This window comes from Pholcus phalangioides, unplaced genomic scaffold (genome assembly GCF_987345545.1).
Source record: "Pholcus phalangioides strain wild (caught in Gottingen) unplaced genomic scaffold, Ppha-v1.0 ptg000029l_1, whole genome shotgun sequence".
NCBI lineage: Eukaryota > Metazoa > Arthropoda > Arachnida > Araneae > Pholcidae > Pholcus > Pholcus phalangioides.
The window spans coordinates 8,540,480-8,559,834 of NW_028301619.1; the positions used below are offsets into that span (position 1 = coordinate 8,540,480).

The 19,355-nt window shown below is 33.4% G+C and overlaps 1 protein-coding gene and 1 long non-coding RNA gene across 3 annotated transcripts; one reads left to right on the plus strand and one right to left on the minus strand.

Annotated features, from left to right (window-relative positions):
- The first annotated feature begins 251 nt into the window (after positions 1–251).
- On the plus strand, positions 252–6,002 carry LOC149067648 (actin-4). Its single transcript, XM_089252578.1, has 5 exons — positions 252–303; positions 2,703–2,841; positions 3,625–3,848; positions 4,470–4,732; positions 5,226–6,002. The coding sequence occupies exons 2-5, from the start codon at positions 2,716–2,718 to the stop codon at positions 5,741–5,743; spliced, it is 1,131 nt and encodes a 376-aa protein (XP_089108704.1). The 5' UTR covers positions 252–303; positions 2,703–2,715; the 3' UTR covers positions 5,744–6,002.
- Positions 6,003–7,895: 1,893 nt separating this feature from the next.
- Positions 7,896–16,716, minus strand: LOC149067649 (uncharacterized). 2 transcript variants are annotated; one of them, XR_016195323.1, is made up of 3 exons: positions 16,583–16,716; positions 13,453–13,506; positions 7,896–8,280 (listed from the first exon to the last, which is right to left on the minus strand). It is a non-coding gene; the product is annotated as an uncharacterized LOC149067649 (long non-coding RNA). The 2 variants fall into 2 exon arrangements; XR_016195322.1 differs by having other exon boundaries at positions 7,903–8,280; positions 16,504–16,706.
- Between the last annotated feature and the right edge of the window lie 2,639 nt (positions 16,717–19,355).

A 19,355-nucleotide genomic window follows, 5' to 3' on the forward strand; every position in this document is an offset into this window, starting at 1 on the left:
ACAGACGAAACCAACCCTTGTAGGACTTTTCCTCGCCAGCGAATCCCCTTAGAGCGAGTGCACTATCCTACTTTGGCCATGGTGAATCCCGAAATAGCTGCAGCCGGCGCATTGTCAGTGTTGGAGTCCCTATACGGATGCGGAGGCCCGTGAGCAAAGAACAATGAATCTAAAAAAAAGGGCGGAGGAAGTCACGTGGTGAAGTCCGTATAAAAACTTACGTGCTCGAGTCGGAAAGCACCAGCAGTGATCCACTCGCACTCTCAGGAGCATCCGACGCCTCTGTGGATTAAGTCCTCCAAGGTAGGTTTGGATGGATGACTTCTTTGGATGCCCAGCACATTGCTTCGAAGGATATTAACGCTTCCTCGTTTTCAAGTGTTTCCAAAAACTGGATTATACCGATCTGGATTTATATCGAACTGCATCAGGATGGTACATAGTTTTCGAATAGCAATCTACTCTGGCTGGCTGCAACAGCAGTCACAGTGGGGATCCTAAGGAGAACCCACCATAAGTGCACCACTTGGTGAGGAATACTTATGCGATGTCCTGAGAAGCAAAGTGCTGGACTGCTAAGGATTATTCATTTATCTACATACTCTAAGTATACTTTTTATTCATTTTTCCATAAACGTGAGTTGATAACGTTAAGCTTCAAGTACCTCGTGAAATATCTTTGAAAAATATTTTAAGTTTGAAAAATTTTAGTACCTTTATATAAAATATTTTAAAAAAATTATTCCAAGTTGATAATCTCTCAAGCTTCAAGTACCTCATGGAATATTTTTGAAAAATGTTCTAAGTTAAAAAAAAGTTTTAGTACCCCTTATAAAATATTTTAAGTTAAAATATTTTCACGCTTTGAATTCTAAGTAATTTCAATACTTCTCAATATTTTTTAACTTACTTTCTTTGCTGTTGTGGCCTCAGATTTTGTATTTGTATTTTCAATTAATATTCGTAATTTATGTCAAAATGAAATCCAGGATAGTTTATACAGTACAATACATATTATATAAAATACAAAACTTATATATATATACATATCAACTAAGAGCAAGTAATTAAGAATAAGCTAGAATTGCTCGTCATAATCCTATTTAAAATTTTAACGATAATTTGAGCTATTAAAATTTGTAATTATAATTTGAGCGAAATTTTAAATATATTAATACATTTTAAATTGATGTTGCAAATTTTTTTCTTAATTTGGATGTATGGTATGAATTTTCAAAATTCATGATGTGCTTCTTTTATACTTGATAGAAAGAGGATATAACTACCATAAACACATTAAAAGTCTTAGTGAATTTTCGGTGTTACAAACCCGAGAGCTTACCAAGAATTTCTGTAGTGTGGTACTTGTATTCGCTTTGCACTTTTAGTTTTCGTTTTACAAGTTAAATTTTAAATGATACGATACCTAAGTTTTACTTTGCGTGTAAGAATCAGGTAAATATATTATTCATTTTTGCCTTGAGAAAAAAAAAGTAAGTTACAAAGTTTTTGGCAATTTTTTCATTCAAACTTCATAAGAAAGTTCCAAAATTATAGGCTTCTTTTCCTATTTCATTTTACCAGAGTATTATTCGTTGAAATATTTTGGCCACTGGCCCTCAAATGTCGACCTTTATGTCAAGCAAAATGAATTGATATTTATCGAAAAAATTTTCCACCATCTGTGTGGTTGCGATTTAACGAAAGTTGAATCAAGTTCCAAGAAGTTTTTTCGAAACAAAAAGCAAGTGATCAAAAATGTTAAGTGATTTTTGATGTTCTTTTAATATTTAAAAAATATCATTTTGCGTATTTAATTTCATAAAATTGTCGACTGGTCTTTATTTTAAGACATCCACCGAGTAAAACTTCTCTCTTGTTGAGTTGCTCGAATGTTGCGAGGCAACTTGGCTGAGTGATGGACAATGGGAAAAGAAGTTTTACACAAAAACTTTGGGGTACAATGGAAGATATTTGTCATATAGATAAGCAAGCCTTAAATACCCTAGTGGAAGATGAAATCACAACACCAAGAATGGTATTCTATTTTCTTTGGTATTGGGATTTCATTTAATGTGAAATGATTAGTATATTTTTTTACTTGAAAAATGTTTATTTTGATTCTTTTCAATGCTGATCGACAACGTCACCGGTCAAATCTATTTGTCATAAAATTTGATAATTTTATTGCAGAAACTGTTGCAATAGTCTTAACCGTTTGCGATCCAGAAGTTTTTTTTTGGCACTTGGTTGGTACAGTTCGTACTTTATAGCGCCTCCCCAGTAATGAGGAAGGCCCCTAGATGTTTGTCCCTTTGCAGTTTTTGTATGGCTTATGAATTTCGCCGAGAAGCTGAATTCACAAGGGCCTTCCTGTAATCGTAAGAGGCCGTTGTAATAATGAAGTACCGTTGTTTTCTGATGCGGACTTATGTCGGCTTCTCCTCGACATACGACCGCAAAAGGTTAAACGGAATAACATTCTCGTTATTATAATTGGTGATTTATTCAACAATTGGCATTAAAAGAATTAAGTTTTGCTGAATAAATATTCTGTTTTATTGACAGTTTTCTTTCTTTCAAACCAAGCTCAACTCCGGTCTATTGCCGGAGATATTGCCTCCGGCAATTTACTACCGATTGAGTTGTGCCGGAACTTTATTGACAGACTGTATAATGTTTTTTTTTATATTTCGTTACAGCTAATCAATAAACATGTGTGACGACGAAGTTGCTGCTTTAGTTGTTGATAATGGCTCCGGCATGTGCAAAGCCGGTTTCGCTGGAGATGACGCTCCCAGAGCTGTCTTTCCATCCATCGTCGGACGACCTCGCCATCAGGTAATTATTAATTGTAGTTCAAACTCACAAAAAATCCACTTTTCATTTCAAAATCTGTTTCAAGTTAAAATAATTCTAATTTAGTATTTAAAATACGCCATCCGGTAACAAATATTACAAAAGTTTATAAATACAACGTTGATAATTTAGTCTCAGACATTGGTTATTCTAATGTCCGATATGTTGGCAAAAATTGTAAATGGTCTGATTGCCTTGAGGTTTATGAGTTTAGAGTTTCGCTGACTCAGTGATATTTTCCCGCTTTTTCTATACTTTGGCTGGTTTGTTGAACGTTTGCAGAAAAATGTTGGTAAATCTAAAAAAATTGATACAAAATATTTCATGATTTAGCAAAGAAAAATTTAAGAATAAAAATTAACAATTATTCTAAATATTTAATTTTAAACTTCATTACACTCAGTTGTTTGAAACAGGGCTGTAACAAAAAAATTATTTCGGAGAGGATGACTAGTATTCCGGGGTAGGGAACCAAAATCATAAAACGATTTAACCGTGTTATTTCATAAAAATCCGTCATTTTCTAACATTTTGGGGGTTGGGCGGACCTCTGGTCCCCCATCTCGATACGGCTTTGGTTTAAAAGCGTGTTTTTTACAAGACCAGAGCTGTGTGAGGTTAATATTTTTAGTTAACGCCCCGATAATTTTGTCGCATTTAACAGAATCTATCCAGAAAAAATGATAGGATTTTATTGTGTGTATATTTTTTCCCCGGAGCGCGTACGTTTATCTTATGTATTTTCTCATTTTATCTTCTATACAGGGTGTCATGGTCGGTATGGGTCAAAAAGACACATACGTAGGAGATGAGGCCCAGAGCAAGAGAGGTATCCTCTCCCTGAAGTACCCCATTGAACACGGTATTGTCACCAACTGGGACGATATGGAAAAGATCTGGCATCACACCTTCTACAACGAGCTCCGAGTTGCTCCAGAGGAACACCCAGTTCTTCTGACTGAAGCCCCATTGAACCCAAAAGCCAACAGGTACTTATAAAATATTTTTTACACCCGCGTTAAATTGAATCAATGAAAGTTTATCCTGAAATCACTAATTGCTTTCATATTTAGAAAAAAAAGTTTAATCTATTATATCCCGTTAAATGTAATTCATTCGTAATAGGAGTAATTATTTTTTTTACATTCTTGCGGTTTCTTCGTAAATTAAAATCAATAAGCTACAAAAAATATTTCAGTAAGTAAAAAGTTTAACAAAGAGAGAGAGAGAAATAATTTTATAATTTGGAAAAAATTTTACTGTGGAAATTAAATTTATTTTTATGAGGACTAAAAAGGCGTATTTTTTTTATTTTTTTATAAGAGGACGTCATTTTAACCATTTAAGCGGCACTGACGAGATATCTCGCCTCTTTAAAGGCCTCTTATTTTGGCATTGACAAGCCCAGATATTTTGTAAAGTTGATTTCTTAATTTCTTCCCGTACCTTTTACTTTGCACTTGTTGAAAATCGAAGAAAGGCTACTTAATTAATAAAGATACGTCGTTTTATAGAGGGTTTAGCAATTTCTGATATGCCGCTTATAGGGTTAATTTCTGTTCGTGATAATTTTGCGAGGGCTTGTGTCATAATGTTTGTTTTTTTCATAGGGAAAAGATGACTCAAATCATGTTTGAGACGTTCAACAGCCCTGCCATGTACGTCGCTATCCAAGCCGTTCTGTCCCTATACGCTTCCGGTAGGACCACTGGTATTGTGCTTGACTCCGGAGATGGTGTTTCTCACACTGTACCAATCTATGAAGGTTACGCTCTTCCCCATGCCATCCTCCGATTGGACTTGGCTGGCCGAGATCTTACTGACTACTTGCGAAAAATCTTGACTGAGCGTGGTTATTCCTTCACCACCACAGGTGAGACGAACTCAAAATCTTCTCACGAAAAAAAACATTTTCAATTTTTTTTTCATTATTAATAATGAAATTATATTTCTCCCAATAAAACTGAAACTATGGACTAAAATCAAAGTAATATTTGAGCAATAAGATTTATTGATCAGAAAAGAATGAATAGTCGAGATATTTCTATATGTCATTAAATCACGAAATAGAGCCTCAACGTTCCTTACAGGTTCCTTGTTAAAAGTTTTATTTCCTAAAATATTTAGCTGATTACAGCTCATTCGATGAAGCTATTATTTTCTTGATCACGACGAGAGCATGTCCATAATGAATCTCGAGAGCTTTCTAATTATTTTACCTAATGTGTTTCGCTCCGGACGGTGTTTTTCTCGTTGCGGAGATGAGCCCGTACGTGTATTTGATAGAGCCCGTTCGTTTATATTATTGATAAGATGTGTTTGGTCATCGTGATTTTTCTAACAATTCGTTTTATTGTATGTTACAGCTGAACGGGAAATCGTCCGTGACATCAAGGAAAAGCTTTGCTATGTCGCCCTGGACTTCGAGCAGGAAATGGCAACCGCTGCTTCATCCTCCAGCGTAGAGAAGTCCTACGAATTGCCCGACGGTCAGGTCATCACCATTGGTAACGAGCGTTTCCGATGCCCCGAAGCTCTTTTCCAGCCTTCCTTCATTGGTATGGAATCTCACGGTATCGCTGAAACCAGCTACAATTCCATCATGAGGTGCGACATTGATATCCGTAAGGATCTGTACGCCAACACCGTCTTGTCCGGAGGCACCACCATGTACCCCGGTATTGCTGACCGTATGCAGAAGGAAATCACAGCCTTAGCACCCAGCACCATGAAGATCAAGATCATTGCTCCCCCCGAGAGGAAATACTCCGTCTGGATCGGTGGTTCCATCTTGGCTTCACTGTCCACCTTCCAGCAGATGTGGATCTCCAAACAGGAATACGATGAAGCTGGACCCAGCATCGTCCACCGCAAGTGCTTCTAAACATCTTCTGAACTTAATTATTGAACATTTGTTTGTCACAGCTTTCCAACTCTTGGTCGTCAAGCCATCAGTTTTTCTGGACGAGCTGTCAGCTTCTGTGGTTTCACTCGAAAATCCCACCAATAAAAATGTAACCGTCCAATACTGATCCAGAAAATGGTACAATAGCGAAAAAAAAATGTAAATCTTTTATTCAAACTGGAAATTCAAACAGTTAATCATGCAGTGCTCAATAAAATGCATGGCATTTTTGTACGTCTTCCTTTCTATGTTTCCTTTTCATTTTATCGATACATTTTACCTTACAATTCTTTAATTGGTTCTCATCATTTTAAATATGTCGCTTTGCGGAGATATTTTGCAAAATGAAGTCAATATTACACAAAAAGTAAATGGCCTGCCGTTGAACAACCATGTCTAAGGCCTACTGAGTAGGTACTTCATACAACGCCAATGATGAAAGAAAGAAAACTCTGGAGGAAAATTTAATAAACAGCTGAGTTCCTTTTGAAACACTGTAACATGAAGATTTATTTACAGAATTCAGCTCTGGACGAAATAAATACGTAGTTCGTTGTAGGAAGGATATTCATTTCCAATTTTAGCCAACAAGCTTTGAAATTTTAAGAAATTTCTCTACAATATATTTTAATATTAAATATAAGATATATCCTTATATTCTTCCTAACAGAAGATTCTCACGAAATGCACACCTGACTAGTTTGTTACTTCTATTGCATACATTGTACCTTAAATATTTGAAAGTTATTTTTTTGTTGAAATATCTTAGTTTAAAATAGCTTACAAATTACATAATAAATGCATGTCTCTGAATGCCAAAAAATTAGGCATTAAAGAATTCAACTTTAAATGTGATTTTGAAATTGTTTGTCCATGAAGGACATGATATATTCAGTTATTTATACCAGCCATCTCACGGTTACTTCTGACTTATGCTGTATTTGAATTCGGACACTCTAGTTAAGAATGGAAATGTTTAAGGGGGGTTGAACATTTATTGGTCACAGCTTTCCAACTCTCGGTCATCAAGCCATCAGTTTTTCTGAATGAGCTATCAGCTGTTGTGGTTTCACTCGGAAATCCCACTAATAAAAATGTAACCGTCCAATACTGATCCAGAAAAATGGTACAGTTCATGACTATTTACCACGTAAAAAATTATTTGAAGCTTCATTCTACTGTATCTTTGATACACAATTTTTTCATGAACTTTACACTCATCCAAAGTTATATTAGAATCATGTTTCAATAGAGTACACCCTGATTTGTTCAGTTCTACTAAATCTTCAGGTTTTCACTTCCCAGAAGAAAAACAAAAAAAAGAACTTAAAGATGGACATATTTTGTTGTACTATATTAGGAAGTGTGTATTTGCATGGGCGAGTTATCATGCAATATGCCTAAAATCTTGAATTTATTTGATTGAGGGTATACAGGGTTCATAGGTAACAGGGCGTATGGTATTTTACTTGCGAACCTTTCTGTTGAAAAATCTTAGTTTAATAGCTTATGTTATAAAACATAATAAATGAATGTCTCTGAATGCCAATTAGGCAATAAAGTATTCGATTTCAAAAGTGATTTTGAAATTGATATGATGACTTCAATATCTGTCACCGTTTTCGTGGCATCCCTTTTTGAAAACTGTCAGTCGATTGTTGGACACTTCGTACAAAAAATAAAAAAATAAAAACGGAGAAAAGTTGGGAAAAAACAGCATTATAATGTAGGTAAAAAGCGTTTTCCGTCAGTTTTTCGTGTTTTTTCTCAACTTTCCTCCATTTTTCGAATTTCAAATATCTCGGTGAATATTGCACTTAGAAAACGTTGAATTTTTTTGTTGACGGCTTAATAACTATACAACATCAATGACATATCTGAGTGCTATGAATGATATATCCGAAAAACTATCAGACAACAATGGTTCATATTCCTCAACAATGACTTTTGGAATGTTTACATTGGTTACCGTGATTCCCAAACTATGCTTTCAGACATACTTATTACTTCACAATGGTTTGTCATTTCTCTTACGGTTCCATTACATGGAGAAAACCCGGGCAGCGCCGGGTATTATAGTTACTATAATAAATACGTTCATTTATACATAAAGAACGAAACAACTACTAAAAAAGTTTCAAAAAGAAACTATTTTATTTTGGAAATATTCCTGGTTGAGAACCGCGTCTTTAGTTGATCGGCATGTTTCTCCATGAATCGTAAAAAACTCTGAACGTCTCTGTTTAACTTTTCGGATTCCATTTCTGTCGATAAAGCAAGTCTAGATAGATTCGTTGCGATAACATTGAGTTCTCTGATTCTGTCAACAGTCATCAACCTGTACGGGAACATACGCTTGGTTGATCCTATCATGTAACAGAAAAACGTGAAAGCTATCATTGCTGTTATGATAAAGAGTAGAGTCTGGCGAAATTTAGGCATCCCTCATATTGCTTTGAATATTGCATCGCAGGATATTGTTGACACTTTTTTCACAGCCTTCGTAGATCTGTAACCTGTGAATAGAGATAACAGAAAACCCATACAAATTAGAATATTAATAAAATAAAAAAAGTTGCAATATCAATCGTTTTTTTTTTCTGATGTAGTACAAATACGTCTTTGTAGAACCGACTGCTGATGATAGCGTGAGGTATCTGGACATGAAAGCATTTAACAAGTAACAAACCATAATCCGAGGATAAGCATGTTTATGCATGTTTAATGCAATGGTTGCATCTCCTTAGATCAGAGATCGAGACCTAAACTTGGGTCACGAAGGCTTCTGAGATGGGTCGTACAATCCTGTTATGCAGCGGTTCTCAACCGGTGCTCCGCGAAGCCCTAAGGGCTCCGTGTGAACTCCCGGGGGCTCCGCGGCCGCTCGAGAAAAATAAAAATAAAAACAGTAAATTTGAAAAAATAATTATAAATATTCTTGAATTGTAAAAATAAGTCAGTAACCGATGAATAAATGAAAAATAGACCTACGGGGATCCGCTATAGAAATGATATACCAGAAAGGGTCAAAAAAGCTTGAGAACCGCTGCTGTTATGAATCCATTTGTTGTGCCACGGGTTTCGGGGGCGGCTTAACGATTTCTTCGGCCTGAGCTGTAACCCAGACGTCTTTTTTTTTGGAGGGTCGGGGGCTCTGTCTTTATATCTGATTTTACATATTTTTTGGATGAGGGAAGATGTCGGCATTCAAAAATGCATAATATCATTTCAGAATGCTGAAAAATATCTATAAGAAAATATGAATGCCCCTAAACAAAAATTAATGAAGCTTCATGATTTTTTGACGAGATTTTGCAATTAATGAAAGAAACACATAATTCCATAAGAAATGAAATAATTTCCTGAATTAATTAAAAAAAGAATTGAAAAATAAGGAGAGGAATAATTGAAAATTGGTGAAAGAGAAATTATTATAGAATTAATAAAAATTCAGAAATTATGAAAGGAATAAACTTCAGAATCAATAAAATTCCAGAAATTACTGAAGGAATTAATTCCAGAATTAATAGAAATTCATAAATCACAGAAAAAATAAATTTCAGAATTCGAAACAAGCTTTCGATAATTTTGGGCCCCTGTTTGATTCGAAGGCCCTGGCTCAGGCCTCGTTGGCCCACCCGTTCAGATCTTACTGACTGGTTTCAAAAATTTCGAAAACAAAATATATTCTTTAGGAATATTTAATGAGCATTTTTCAAGCCTAAATAAACCGATGCGTCGCAAAGTTGATCGTGTTGTTGATTTTGGTTCATGCCTAAGAAAGGTCAAGAAAACCTTTGCTTTAGCTTATTTCATTTTTAGTAACTCACACTAGCCACTGTTTTTTTTTTTCTGCAATCAGTTATTGCTTTTACTATTTGTTTATTAGTTTAGAAGTTATATAACATAGCTTTTTTAGCGAATACTTTTAGTTACTCCGAAACGAAATTTGCGCTAACCCAACATGATGATGTCGGGATCACATGCCATTTGGCCTCATTTCGTTAAACTCTTTCATTCGTGCTCTCTTTAAATGAGTCATTACTTTTTCTCATGACTTTATTAGTTTTAAAATTATGGCATTATAGTTTCAACTTTTTGTCTCCCGAGATTTTAATTTCACTTGGTGAGTTAATTATCTCACAACCCTTTGTAATATCTGTACATTTCACCATCACAAGGCTTACGGGGCTCTAACCAATAAGGTTGGGGGGGGGGGGTAAACTTTTTCTTTAAATTTCCAATAAAACTAAACTAGGAGGTTTGCTAAAATTCCTGACTGGGGAAGTGGGAGGGTCTTGTGTCTATTTGGTAATCGAACGCAAGGCTCTTATTTCTCAAATCTATAAACACAATTGAATTTTTAGTAGTTTAAGTTGAAATGAAATTCGTTGTGACGGTGTTTGAGAGAGAACCACGTTTTAAAATCTATAATATTTTGCAGCCCGGTGTGGCTGCAACCTTCGCACCTCTTTAATAAGTTCAGCCATATGTATTAGCATAATAGACAAACAAGACTTTTTCCTTCCTGACCCTTTAAGACCGGGGAATTTTTGAAAACATGAATGTTTGTTAAGTATTTCACCCGCACGATCGTTCGAGCTCGGAATAAAACAATGCTGATTATTCGAAGGTGTATTATATATTCATAAGTTGTTACTAAATGATAGTTTTCAGAATTATCCAGATAAAAAAGCTCATCAAACTTACTAGCCCGTAGTTTAAAGGCTATAAAAATGTTCGTTTTTTTATAGACCGAAGTTATGGCCAGTAGTTTAAAGGATTAAATTATGTGACGTTGAATTCTCCCACGTCACAGAATTTTCACTAATCAGAACTCACAACGTCTCTAACATGACGTGAAATCACGTCAGGTCTGTGTAGTGTGTTTCGGTCTTGAGACGACGTTTAACCCTTGAACGCGTATAAGGGGCAAAGGGTTCTTTGAACGTTCATTACTACAGCTTAGTTTGAAGATAAAAATTCAGAATCGCCTTTACACACATAAGGTGAGTTCACATTCTTTCCATTTTACATTTTGAATTTGCTGGTAGATATGTCTCAATTAACGAAATGAATACTTGATATATTCAGTGTGTTATATTCGTATATTTTCCGAGTCTCAATAATTTATTCTAAATAGGTTTTTTTAAATGATTTTTCCGGCTTTCAATATCCGCATTAAGTATAAAAAAATTATCTGCTCAAAAAAAAAAATAGAGCATTTGAGGGTTAAAATGTTGAGGATCACGTAAGCTGTTTCCAATCCCGTGGGAAAATACTATCAGCTAAGTTTTTCCCGTAAAATCTGTGCATTTACAGTAGGCTATTTTATCATTGGTTATAACTTTTATTCATTTGCTATTTGTATTTTTCACCATTAATTATTCTGTTTGCATCTACTGGATATACGTTAAATTTTCCATATGACAAAAAAGTATGTAATTTTTTCATTCAATAGTGAAATTGTAATTCATCCATTTGGACTCCACCAACGTCATGACATCCATTTCGAAAAGCAAAGAGGTATCAACCAAACCCAGACGACAAAATAACCCATTTTCATTGAAAGCTGTTCACATGTAAAAAGCAATTACCGTAACAGCATCGCAACATTCGAGTCACGTACTAAGCTGTCTTCGTTGATACAACCATGTTTTGGTCTACTGGCTAGGATTTGATTAAACCGAGTAAATGAATAACTATTACAATGACTTCAGTTAATGAATGTTATGTTAAGTGAGTAGAAAGTTAACCGTTAGGAAAATTTTTTTATGCAAGTTTTATTTAAATATATAAATTAATGTCCGTTCGAAACAAAAGAATTTATGTGCCGATAACGACAATTTTTATTAGAACTTAATCGAAATAATTTTCCACAAAGTGCGTTGCAGTGTTTTGGGGGGAAAATCAATATATTCTGGTGAATATCATGCAAGCTATAAATAAGTATTCAATCAATACTTAAAGTTTTTTTTACTTTATTAAATACTGTATGTATTTAACAATAAATAATTTATATGTACACGTCCTTTTTTCAAAAAATTAGAATACCAAAGAAATTTACGAGAGCAGTTCATGAAAATGCTCGAGCTGGAAAGCCCAAATTAAGGGTACGGTTGTAATTTGTATTTTCATATTCTAAGAGGTTCTTCTCCGGCTGCAAAAAACTTGAAAATATTTTTTTTTTTTAATATTTATTATCCGTTTTATGTAAATTTACATCAACTTGATCAAATTCGTGTTTTACGTTTTTTCTTGTTGTGCATGTATACCCAGAATCGTTGAATTTTCGCAATGCGGGTAGAAAAACGGGACATCTCTGCAAACTCAAAATTACACGTGCATTTGTAGGGCAGTATGATGAAACGCAGGCTGATATGGCACGAATACATTGTACTGTGTCTATCTTTGGCCTTGACCATGGATTTTATGCATCAAGACATTGAATTGATAAGTCTCCAGCACAGATATGAATCGGACCTCAACCATGAATCCCATCGTGGCTATTTTAGAGGCAATAGCAGTTGGTTTGCAATTGATTAGCTTTTTTTTTAAGCACGATTCCACAATCTGATTGATGATTTTGCATATGTAAATTGCTGCAGCATCAATATAGCTTCTTAGACATAGTCAAAATCTTGATGGCAAATAAAATTTCCATCTCCATACAAGTCTTCAACTTCTGGAATCAAAAGGTAGAAAGCCTAATGTACACCTCTATCCAGAGAATTCTTCTGATGCATTAGTCTCTATTTTTTGGTTCCAGCAGTTGAAGACTTGAAGATGGAAAACGAAGATTGGACCAACAATTTGGTAATGTCCATCAAACATCATCGATATTTCGGTGATATCTGATGATTAAACCTGATGCTGATATTATCAAGAGATTGCGGAGTCGTGCTAAAAAAAAAATGCAAACCAGCTGCTATCGGCTCTAAAACAGCGACGATGGGATTCATGGCTGAGTTACGATCCAGATTTATGCCGGAGACATCAATTCAATGTTTTGATGCATAAAATCCATGGTCAAGGCCAAAGATGGCCACAGTACAATGTATTCGTACGATATCAGCACGCGTTTCGTCATACTGTCCTACCAAATGCACGCGTAATTTTGAGTTTGCAGAAATGTCCCGCTTTTCTACCCGCATTGAGAAGATTGAACGATTCTGGATTTACATGCATAACAAGGAAAAATAAAACATTAATTCGATCAAGTTGATGTAAATTTGCATGAAAGTATTCACGTAATAATCCATTTTAACGTCAAATGTTCTAATTTTTTGAAACAATTTTTGGGTTCTATTTTATGAAACAGAGGAAAAAGTAATTTGACACTTTAAGAAACATTCAATCTACTTCATGCAATTTTTTTGCCGCCGATATGCTAAAGAAGAATCTCTTAGAAGATGAAAATACAAATTATACAAACGTACCCTTCATTTATGTTTTCCAGATTGAGCATTTCATGAACGGGTCTCGTAAATTTCTGGGCAGTCTAAGTTTTTGAAAAGGACGTGTATTTTATTTTTAGATTTCTCGCACAATGCAAAACACTGGAAAATTTACTATGATATAGAAAATTGATCTAAAATAAACTACGGTATCCCCGATAATACAATAAAAATATGAACAGATTTCAATAAGGATGAAAATGAAATTTACAAAACTCGTAATTTACATACTGAGATCAGAGAACTTGTGACTGGTCGGTGAAGTAAATGCTCCAATAGAAAAACCTATTGATGAAATAACACAAACCAAAAATCATAAGTAAAGTCTTTAATGAAATGTACGATCGTTGTTAGGACGGGATCATACTATAAAAGTTTGATAAAATATCTTTTACAGAACTTGAAAAATACAAATAAGCCTATTATTGGTTACATTTGTATAAAAGAACTTTTCTAAAACTTTTATAGTTTAATCCTGGTCTTACTGATAAGACCAAGACGAATAAAAAAATCAAACAATTCAAGAATACCCAGATCAATAGTTTAGTAGACGGTATGTGTGTGTAGTGTATTTTGTTTAGTTGGATGCATTGTGATGCGGTTTTCAACAATTATTCCCCGAGACTGATGTCCTGTTATACATAGAAATAGACATTTTACGGATATAAAATATGCGGAACATCTTGTTGCAAAACATTTATTTTAGATTTTAAAGGTTGAAGGAAGCCACTAGTTTACTTTATTTACGTATTTATAATATGTACATTATAGCTTATTTATAAGAATTTGGTCTGCCTCTATTAATTAAACTTCATTTTTAATAATCTGAAATTTCAATAATCTGAGATATCAATATAATCTGGTATTTTTAATACATCCGTAAAATTCATATTTGCATACACAACAGGATTTGAGTCTCGGGGAATAATTATTGAAAACCGCACAACAATGCATCCAATTATATACAGTGTGTCCGGAAAGGGGTGCTAATGCGGAATTTATCTCATCAACCGTCCGTCGTAGAGGTATGATTTCAATCTAAAAAATGCTCAAAAGGCGTTCAAAAATTATCCTGCACAGGCGTTCCAAAGTTTTGAGAGTGAAAATACAATGTGTAACGAAATAAAAAAAATCTAAATTTTTATACGGTCTCCTATTCCTCTAACTTCCAATTAAAAAGTTGTTGCCCTGTATCCCCTGAAGCCAACAGAAAAAGTTCCATGTTTCTAAGTGCAATATTCGCTAAGATATTTTTTAATTGAAAAATCTGAGAAAAGTTATGAAAGAACAGCAAAAAATAACGGACAGCGTTCCTTTCCATTATTTACGCTGTCCTTTTCCACCTTTTCTCAGATTTTTGAATTTGAATATTACATTTCGGTGAATATTGAACTTGACACTTGGAATTTTTTTTTTGTTTGCCTCAGGAGAGACAGGGCAACAACTTTTTGATTGAAAGTTAGAGGACGAGGGGACCGTTTAAAAAATTTAGATTTTTTTATTTTGCCATACACTGTATTTTCACTCTGAATACTGGTGCAGGGTAATTTTTGAACGCCTTTTAAGCATTTTTTAAATTGAAACTACACCTCTACGACGGACGGTTGATGAGATAAAGGCCGCATTAGTAACCCTTTCCGGACACACTGTATATAAACCAAAAATACACACGCATCTTCTACCAAAACACAACTGATTCTCATTGTGAATTAAGAAATCTACGACTATGTACTCACTATTTCTGTTTTTAAATTCCGAAGTAGGGATCTAAGTAATTGTTCTTGAATTTTTTTTCCTTTGGCTTTTTAAAGCTCATTTATAAGAACTTTTTTTTGTGATATCATTGGAAAATATTTTTCCTTATTTTTGTTTCAATGTAATTAGTTTATCATTTAGCAGTATTTTTTACTTCAAGCCCCCAAGAAGTCACGTCCCACAGGTTGAGAATCAGTGGAGTACAGGATGATTAATAACTTCAGCATTCTGTGAGTAAGATGGAAACATAGGTCCTATAATTATCCTTATAATTAAAATTAGGCAATAAAATTGAAAAAAAAAACCCTCATATAAAATACATTTAAATCGCAAAAACAATATTTAAGCAAAAAGGATATTTTTAATCAAATACAGTGATTATAATTTGAAGTAAATTTCTTAAAATATAGTCCATTTTTTATGAATGTTTGTTTCGATAATTTTAATGATCTTCAGCAAGAGACTTACAATAAATTTTGATAAGACCGGCTAAACTATGGAGTCTTATAAAGGTAATTATTTTTATGTTTGTGATTATGTTAAGGGGTCTCCTACCTTTTAACATGGTGAAAAACTATACTCTAATAAAATATTATTATTAAAAATATTATATTTAACCCTTTATATATTTATTTAAAAATTTTTCCACTTATATTTGATCGTATATTTACTATCCTATTCCAGTTTAAAGTTTTACATATCTCCAATACTTTTAGCATTTTTAACAGTTTGCGAGCATGAATAGCATGACATCAATGAAATTGAGTAGAAATTGATTCAAAATATAGAAAACTGTTCAGTTCTTAAAAGGATGTAAAAAATTGAGTTAATATCAATCTTATCTAAAATTAACCCATTTGTACCCAGTATACTCATTTGAGTACAGCTTAACAAGAAAACGTATGTCTTGCAAATTTTTTCAGAAAAAAATACTCGCGGACACAAATGGGTTAAATTTTAAATTTAAAAAAAAGTTTAAACATTTTTTATTAAAAAATTATATTAATAAATAATTTTTAAAAAATAAAAACAAAATTTATAACCCAAGTATTTAAGAATGCATCTCAAATAGTTTTCATCATTTTATGTGAACTAAAGACAGTGCCGTCTTAAGGTATGGGCCCACCCGGGCACGGCCCGGGGGCCTCACAAAAATGAGATCTGATTGAAATTTTCGAGAATTTGCCTAGTAGGGCCTCAGAAAAATCACTTGGCCCGGGGACCCATGATGCTCTAAAGACGGCCCTAACTAAAGAATTTCCTTTATTTTGAATCAATTTTCATTCAATTTCATTGATGTCATCCATTTTTTTTTTTAATTTGCAAAAAGTATTGGAGATACGTAAACCTTTGTACTCTGGCATAGGATAGTGTATACAATCAAATACTGTCTATGCGTAAAAATTTCAAATAAATCAATGGTTAAAAATAATATTTTTAACCATTGATTTATTTCAATTATATTTCTACAAGAGCATAGTTTTACCACGTTAAAAGGTAGGAGCGAGAAAATGCAAATGAGCTCACCTGTTCCTTCGGCTCTTATCGATAAATGTACGATTTCATTTGCCCGCTATTTTTCTTAGACACGTAAGAGTTGACTTACCGATAAAAGTTCGATTTGTTTCGTTAACGGTCCAAGGCGTTCATTTCATGGTGATAGTGGTCACTTTATCACCGTGACCAACGTTTGCCGCCGGACAACGCGGAGCAAAACTAAAACTTCCGCTGCCAAGAAACAAAAAGTTCGCGCCAATTATTTTGCCAGCTTTCCCAAACTTCCATAGAAAACTTTTATTTCGTTGGCGGTTTTTTTCCATTCAGATTTTTCATTTTTTTTAATGTATTTTGTACATACAGAAATTTTTTTTTCTTAATCAGTAGTAGGTAATGCTTTCTAAGAGATTAAGAGCAAAGAGAGAGATAGAGCATATCTTCTCTTCTTTTTTTTCCTCGATACCATCGAAACGCTTTGATGACGTTTTCTGTTTTTTTATGATATACTATTACGTGAGGATAAAAAATGGACTTAATATCGAATTTGTATCGCGAGTTGAGTTTCTTCTCTGAGTAAATTGCCGTGATTTTCAGAAGGAATGCCGTTTATTGTGGAAAATTTTTTGATAAAATCTGAAATCGATCAGAAATGTAAAATTTTTTGTGACCTGTTCATTTTACATTTAGGGATCATCCTGCCTTTTAACATGGTGAAAAACTTTCTTATGTAGAAATATTATTAAAAATATCATTTATCCATTGATTTATTTCAAATTTTTACCACGTATATTTGATTATTTTGTCGCACCACGGTCATTTTCTGCACACGAGGGCTAATTAGACCGGGGCCTACAATTTATTGCCGATTCCGAAAAGAAGCCTTTTTTATATTCACCTAGAGGTTAGTGCGCTAACCACTCGATGTGAGACTACCTGCGGTAGTGATTATGTTCTGTGGCCATGTCGCGGTTTGTTTGAACCCCCCGCGTCAGGAAAGTTTTTTACATATATTTGATCCACATATATTTGTATGCTATCCTATGCCAGTACAAAATTTTACTTATCTCCAATACTTAATTTTTTACAAATTTTCAAAAACATGCATTATAAACAGCTTCCGCGCATGATGAAATCACATGAAATCAATGAAATTGAATATAAAATTATTCAAAATAAATAAAACTGTTCAGTTTATAAAATGATGAAAAAGATCGAGATTTTATCGACTCCATCTTATTCGAAATTAACTTTAAATTTGAAAAAAAAAAATTTAGAATTCAAATATTTATGAATGATCTAATTTTTTTCCGTCATTTAGTGAACTAAACAGTTTCCTTTATTTTGAATCAATTTTTTTGTTCAATTTCATTGATGTCATGCTATTTCATCATGTGTGCAAGCTGTTTCTAATGCGTTTTTTTGAAAATTTGTAAAAATTAAGTATTAAAGATATATAAAATTTTGTACCGGCGTAGGATAGCATATGCAATCAAACATATGTGGTGAAAATTTGAAAGAAATCAATGGATAAATAATATTTTTAATAATATTTCTGCATAGTAAAGCTTTTTACCATGTTAAAAGGTAGGAAACCCCTTAAATATATGCGGAATTTGTACAATTCTGCAAAATCCACCGAATACAACCAATGAATAATCATATACATAGATAGTCCATCAATTAAGGATCGACAACTAAATTCACTGACAGTGAATGATTACGACAGGACCTTCTAACTACAGTATTTGCAAACTAAGACAAGAAGTTCAACTAGGAATTATCCTCCATTAAAACTAAATAAGGAGCTAATTAACATTAACGCAATAATTATGTTAGTTGATTCTGTAGACAGCTCAGAACACGCTAAATTTAATTATAGAACCCTGTATGTTTTATATGGGAAATTTATATTATTTATACTAGAATTATTCGAGTAAATCATACACGCTTGCTTAAAAAAAGTAGTAATGTCCCAGAAATTTGCGAGAGCAGTTCATGAAATTCTCAAATTTGTTTCAACGTCAACTGCAATTATAGACAGCGTGTACCTTACCCAATGAATGAATGAAAAATATTTGCTCTGAAATATACATATAAATTCAATGGCAGTGAATTTCATTTAAATGTTACTTTATATTATAGTTTTGTTGTAGAAATATCCGAGTACTTTTATTTCTGCAACACAAACCTGAAAATTTACATGATAATATTTTGACTGTCTTGATGTGCAACCAATTCGAATGCGAAATAACTCGACACATTTTTTTAAATTAAAATTTATGTTATTTAAATGTTGATATTTAAAAAATCATTTGATGTTAAAAAAATGTTTATATTTAAAAAAAATTTGATATACTCTAAAAATTTAATATTTTCAATAATACCTTGATATAATGATATTTTTACTGTAATTTCTCTTTTTACGAGTAAAATATGCCAATTGATTGAGAAAAAAAATTATTTTAAACTTTTCCATCTTTTAGCATAATGTAATCTTCCAAGGTTTAGAATCCTATTATGTTATAATATTGATATTGTTATAAATTCACATATTTTAAGTACGTAATACCAACTTATGTAAATGGGTATGTGCAGGACCATGCCAGTCAAAAATTTAGAATAGTAAGAAAATGTAAAAATATGGCATACTTGCATCTCTCTTGTAAAAATGCTTTCGTAAATTGTAGATACAGTCCCACAATCGACTGACGGTTTTCAAAATGTTGAAAATGTAAATGTGCAGAGTCAGGAATTTAGATTCGTCATTCATGTTGCAAGGAGTTGTATAGTTATTAAAATAAAAAATACAAATACAAATACAACGCCACAACAGACAAAATGCTCAACGAGGTGGCTGATAAAAAGATGCCCATAAAAATATG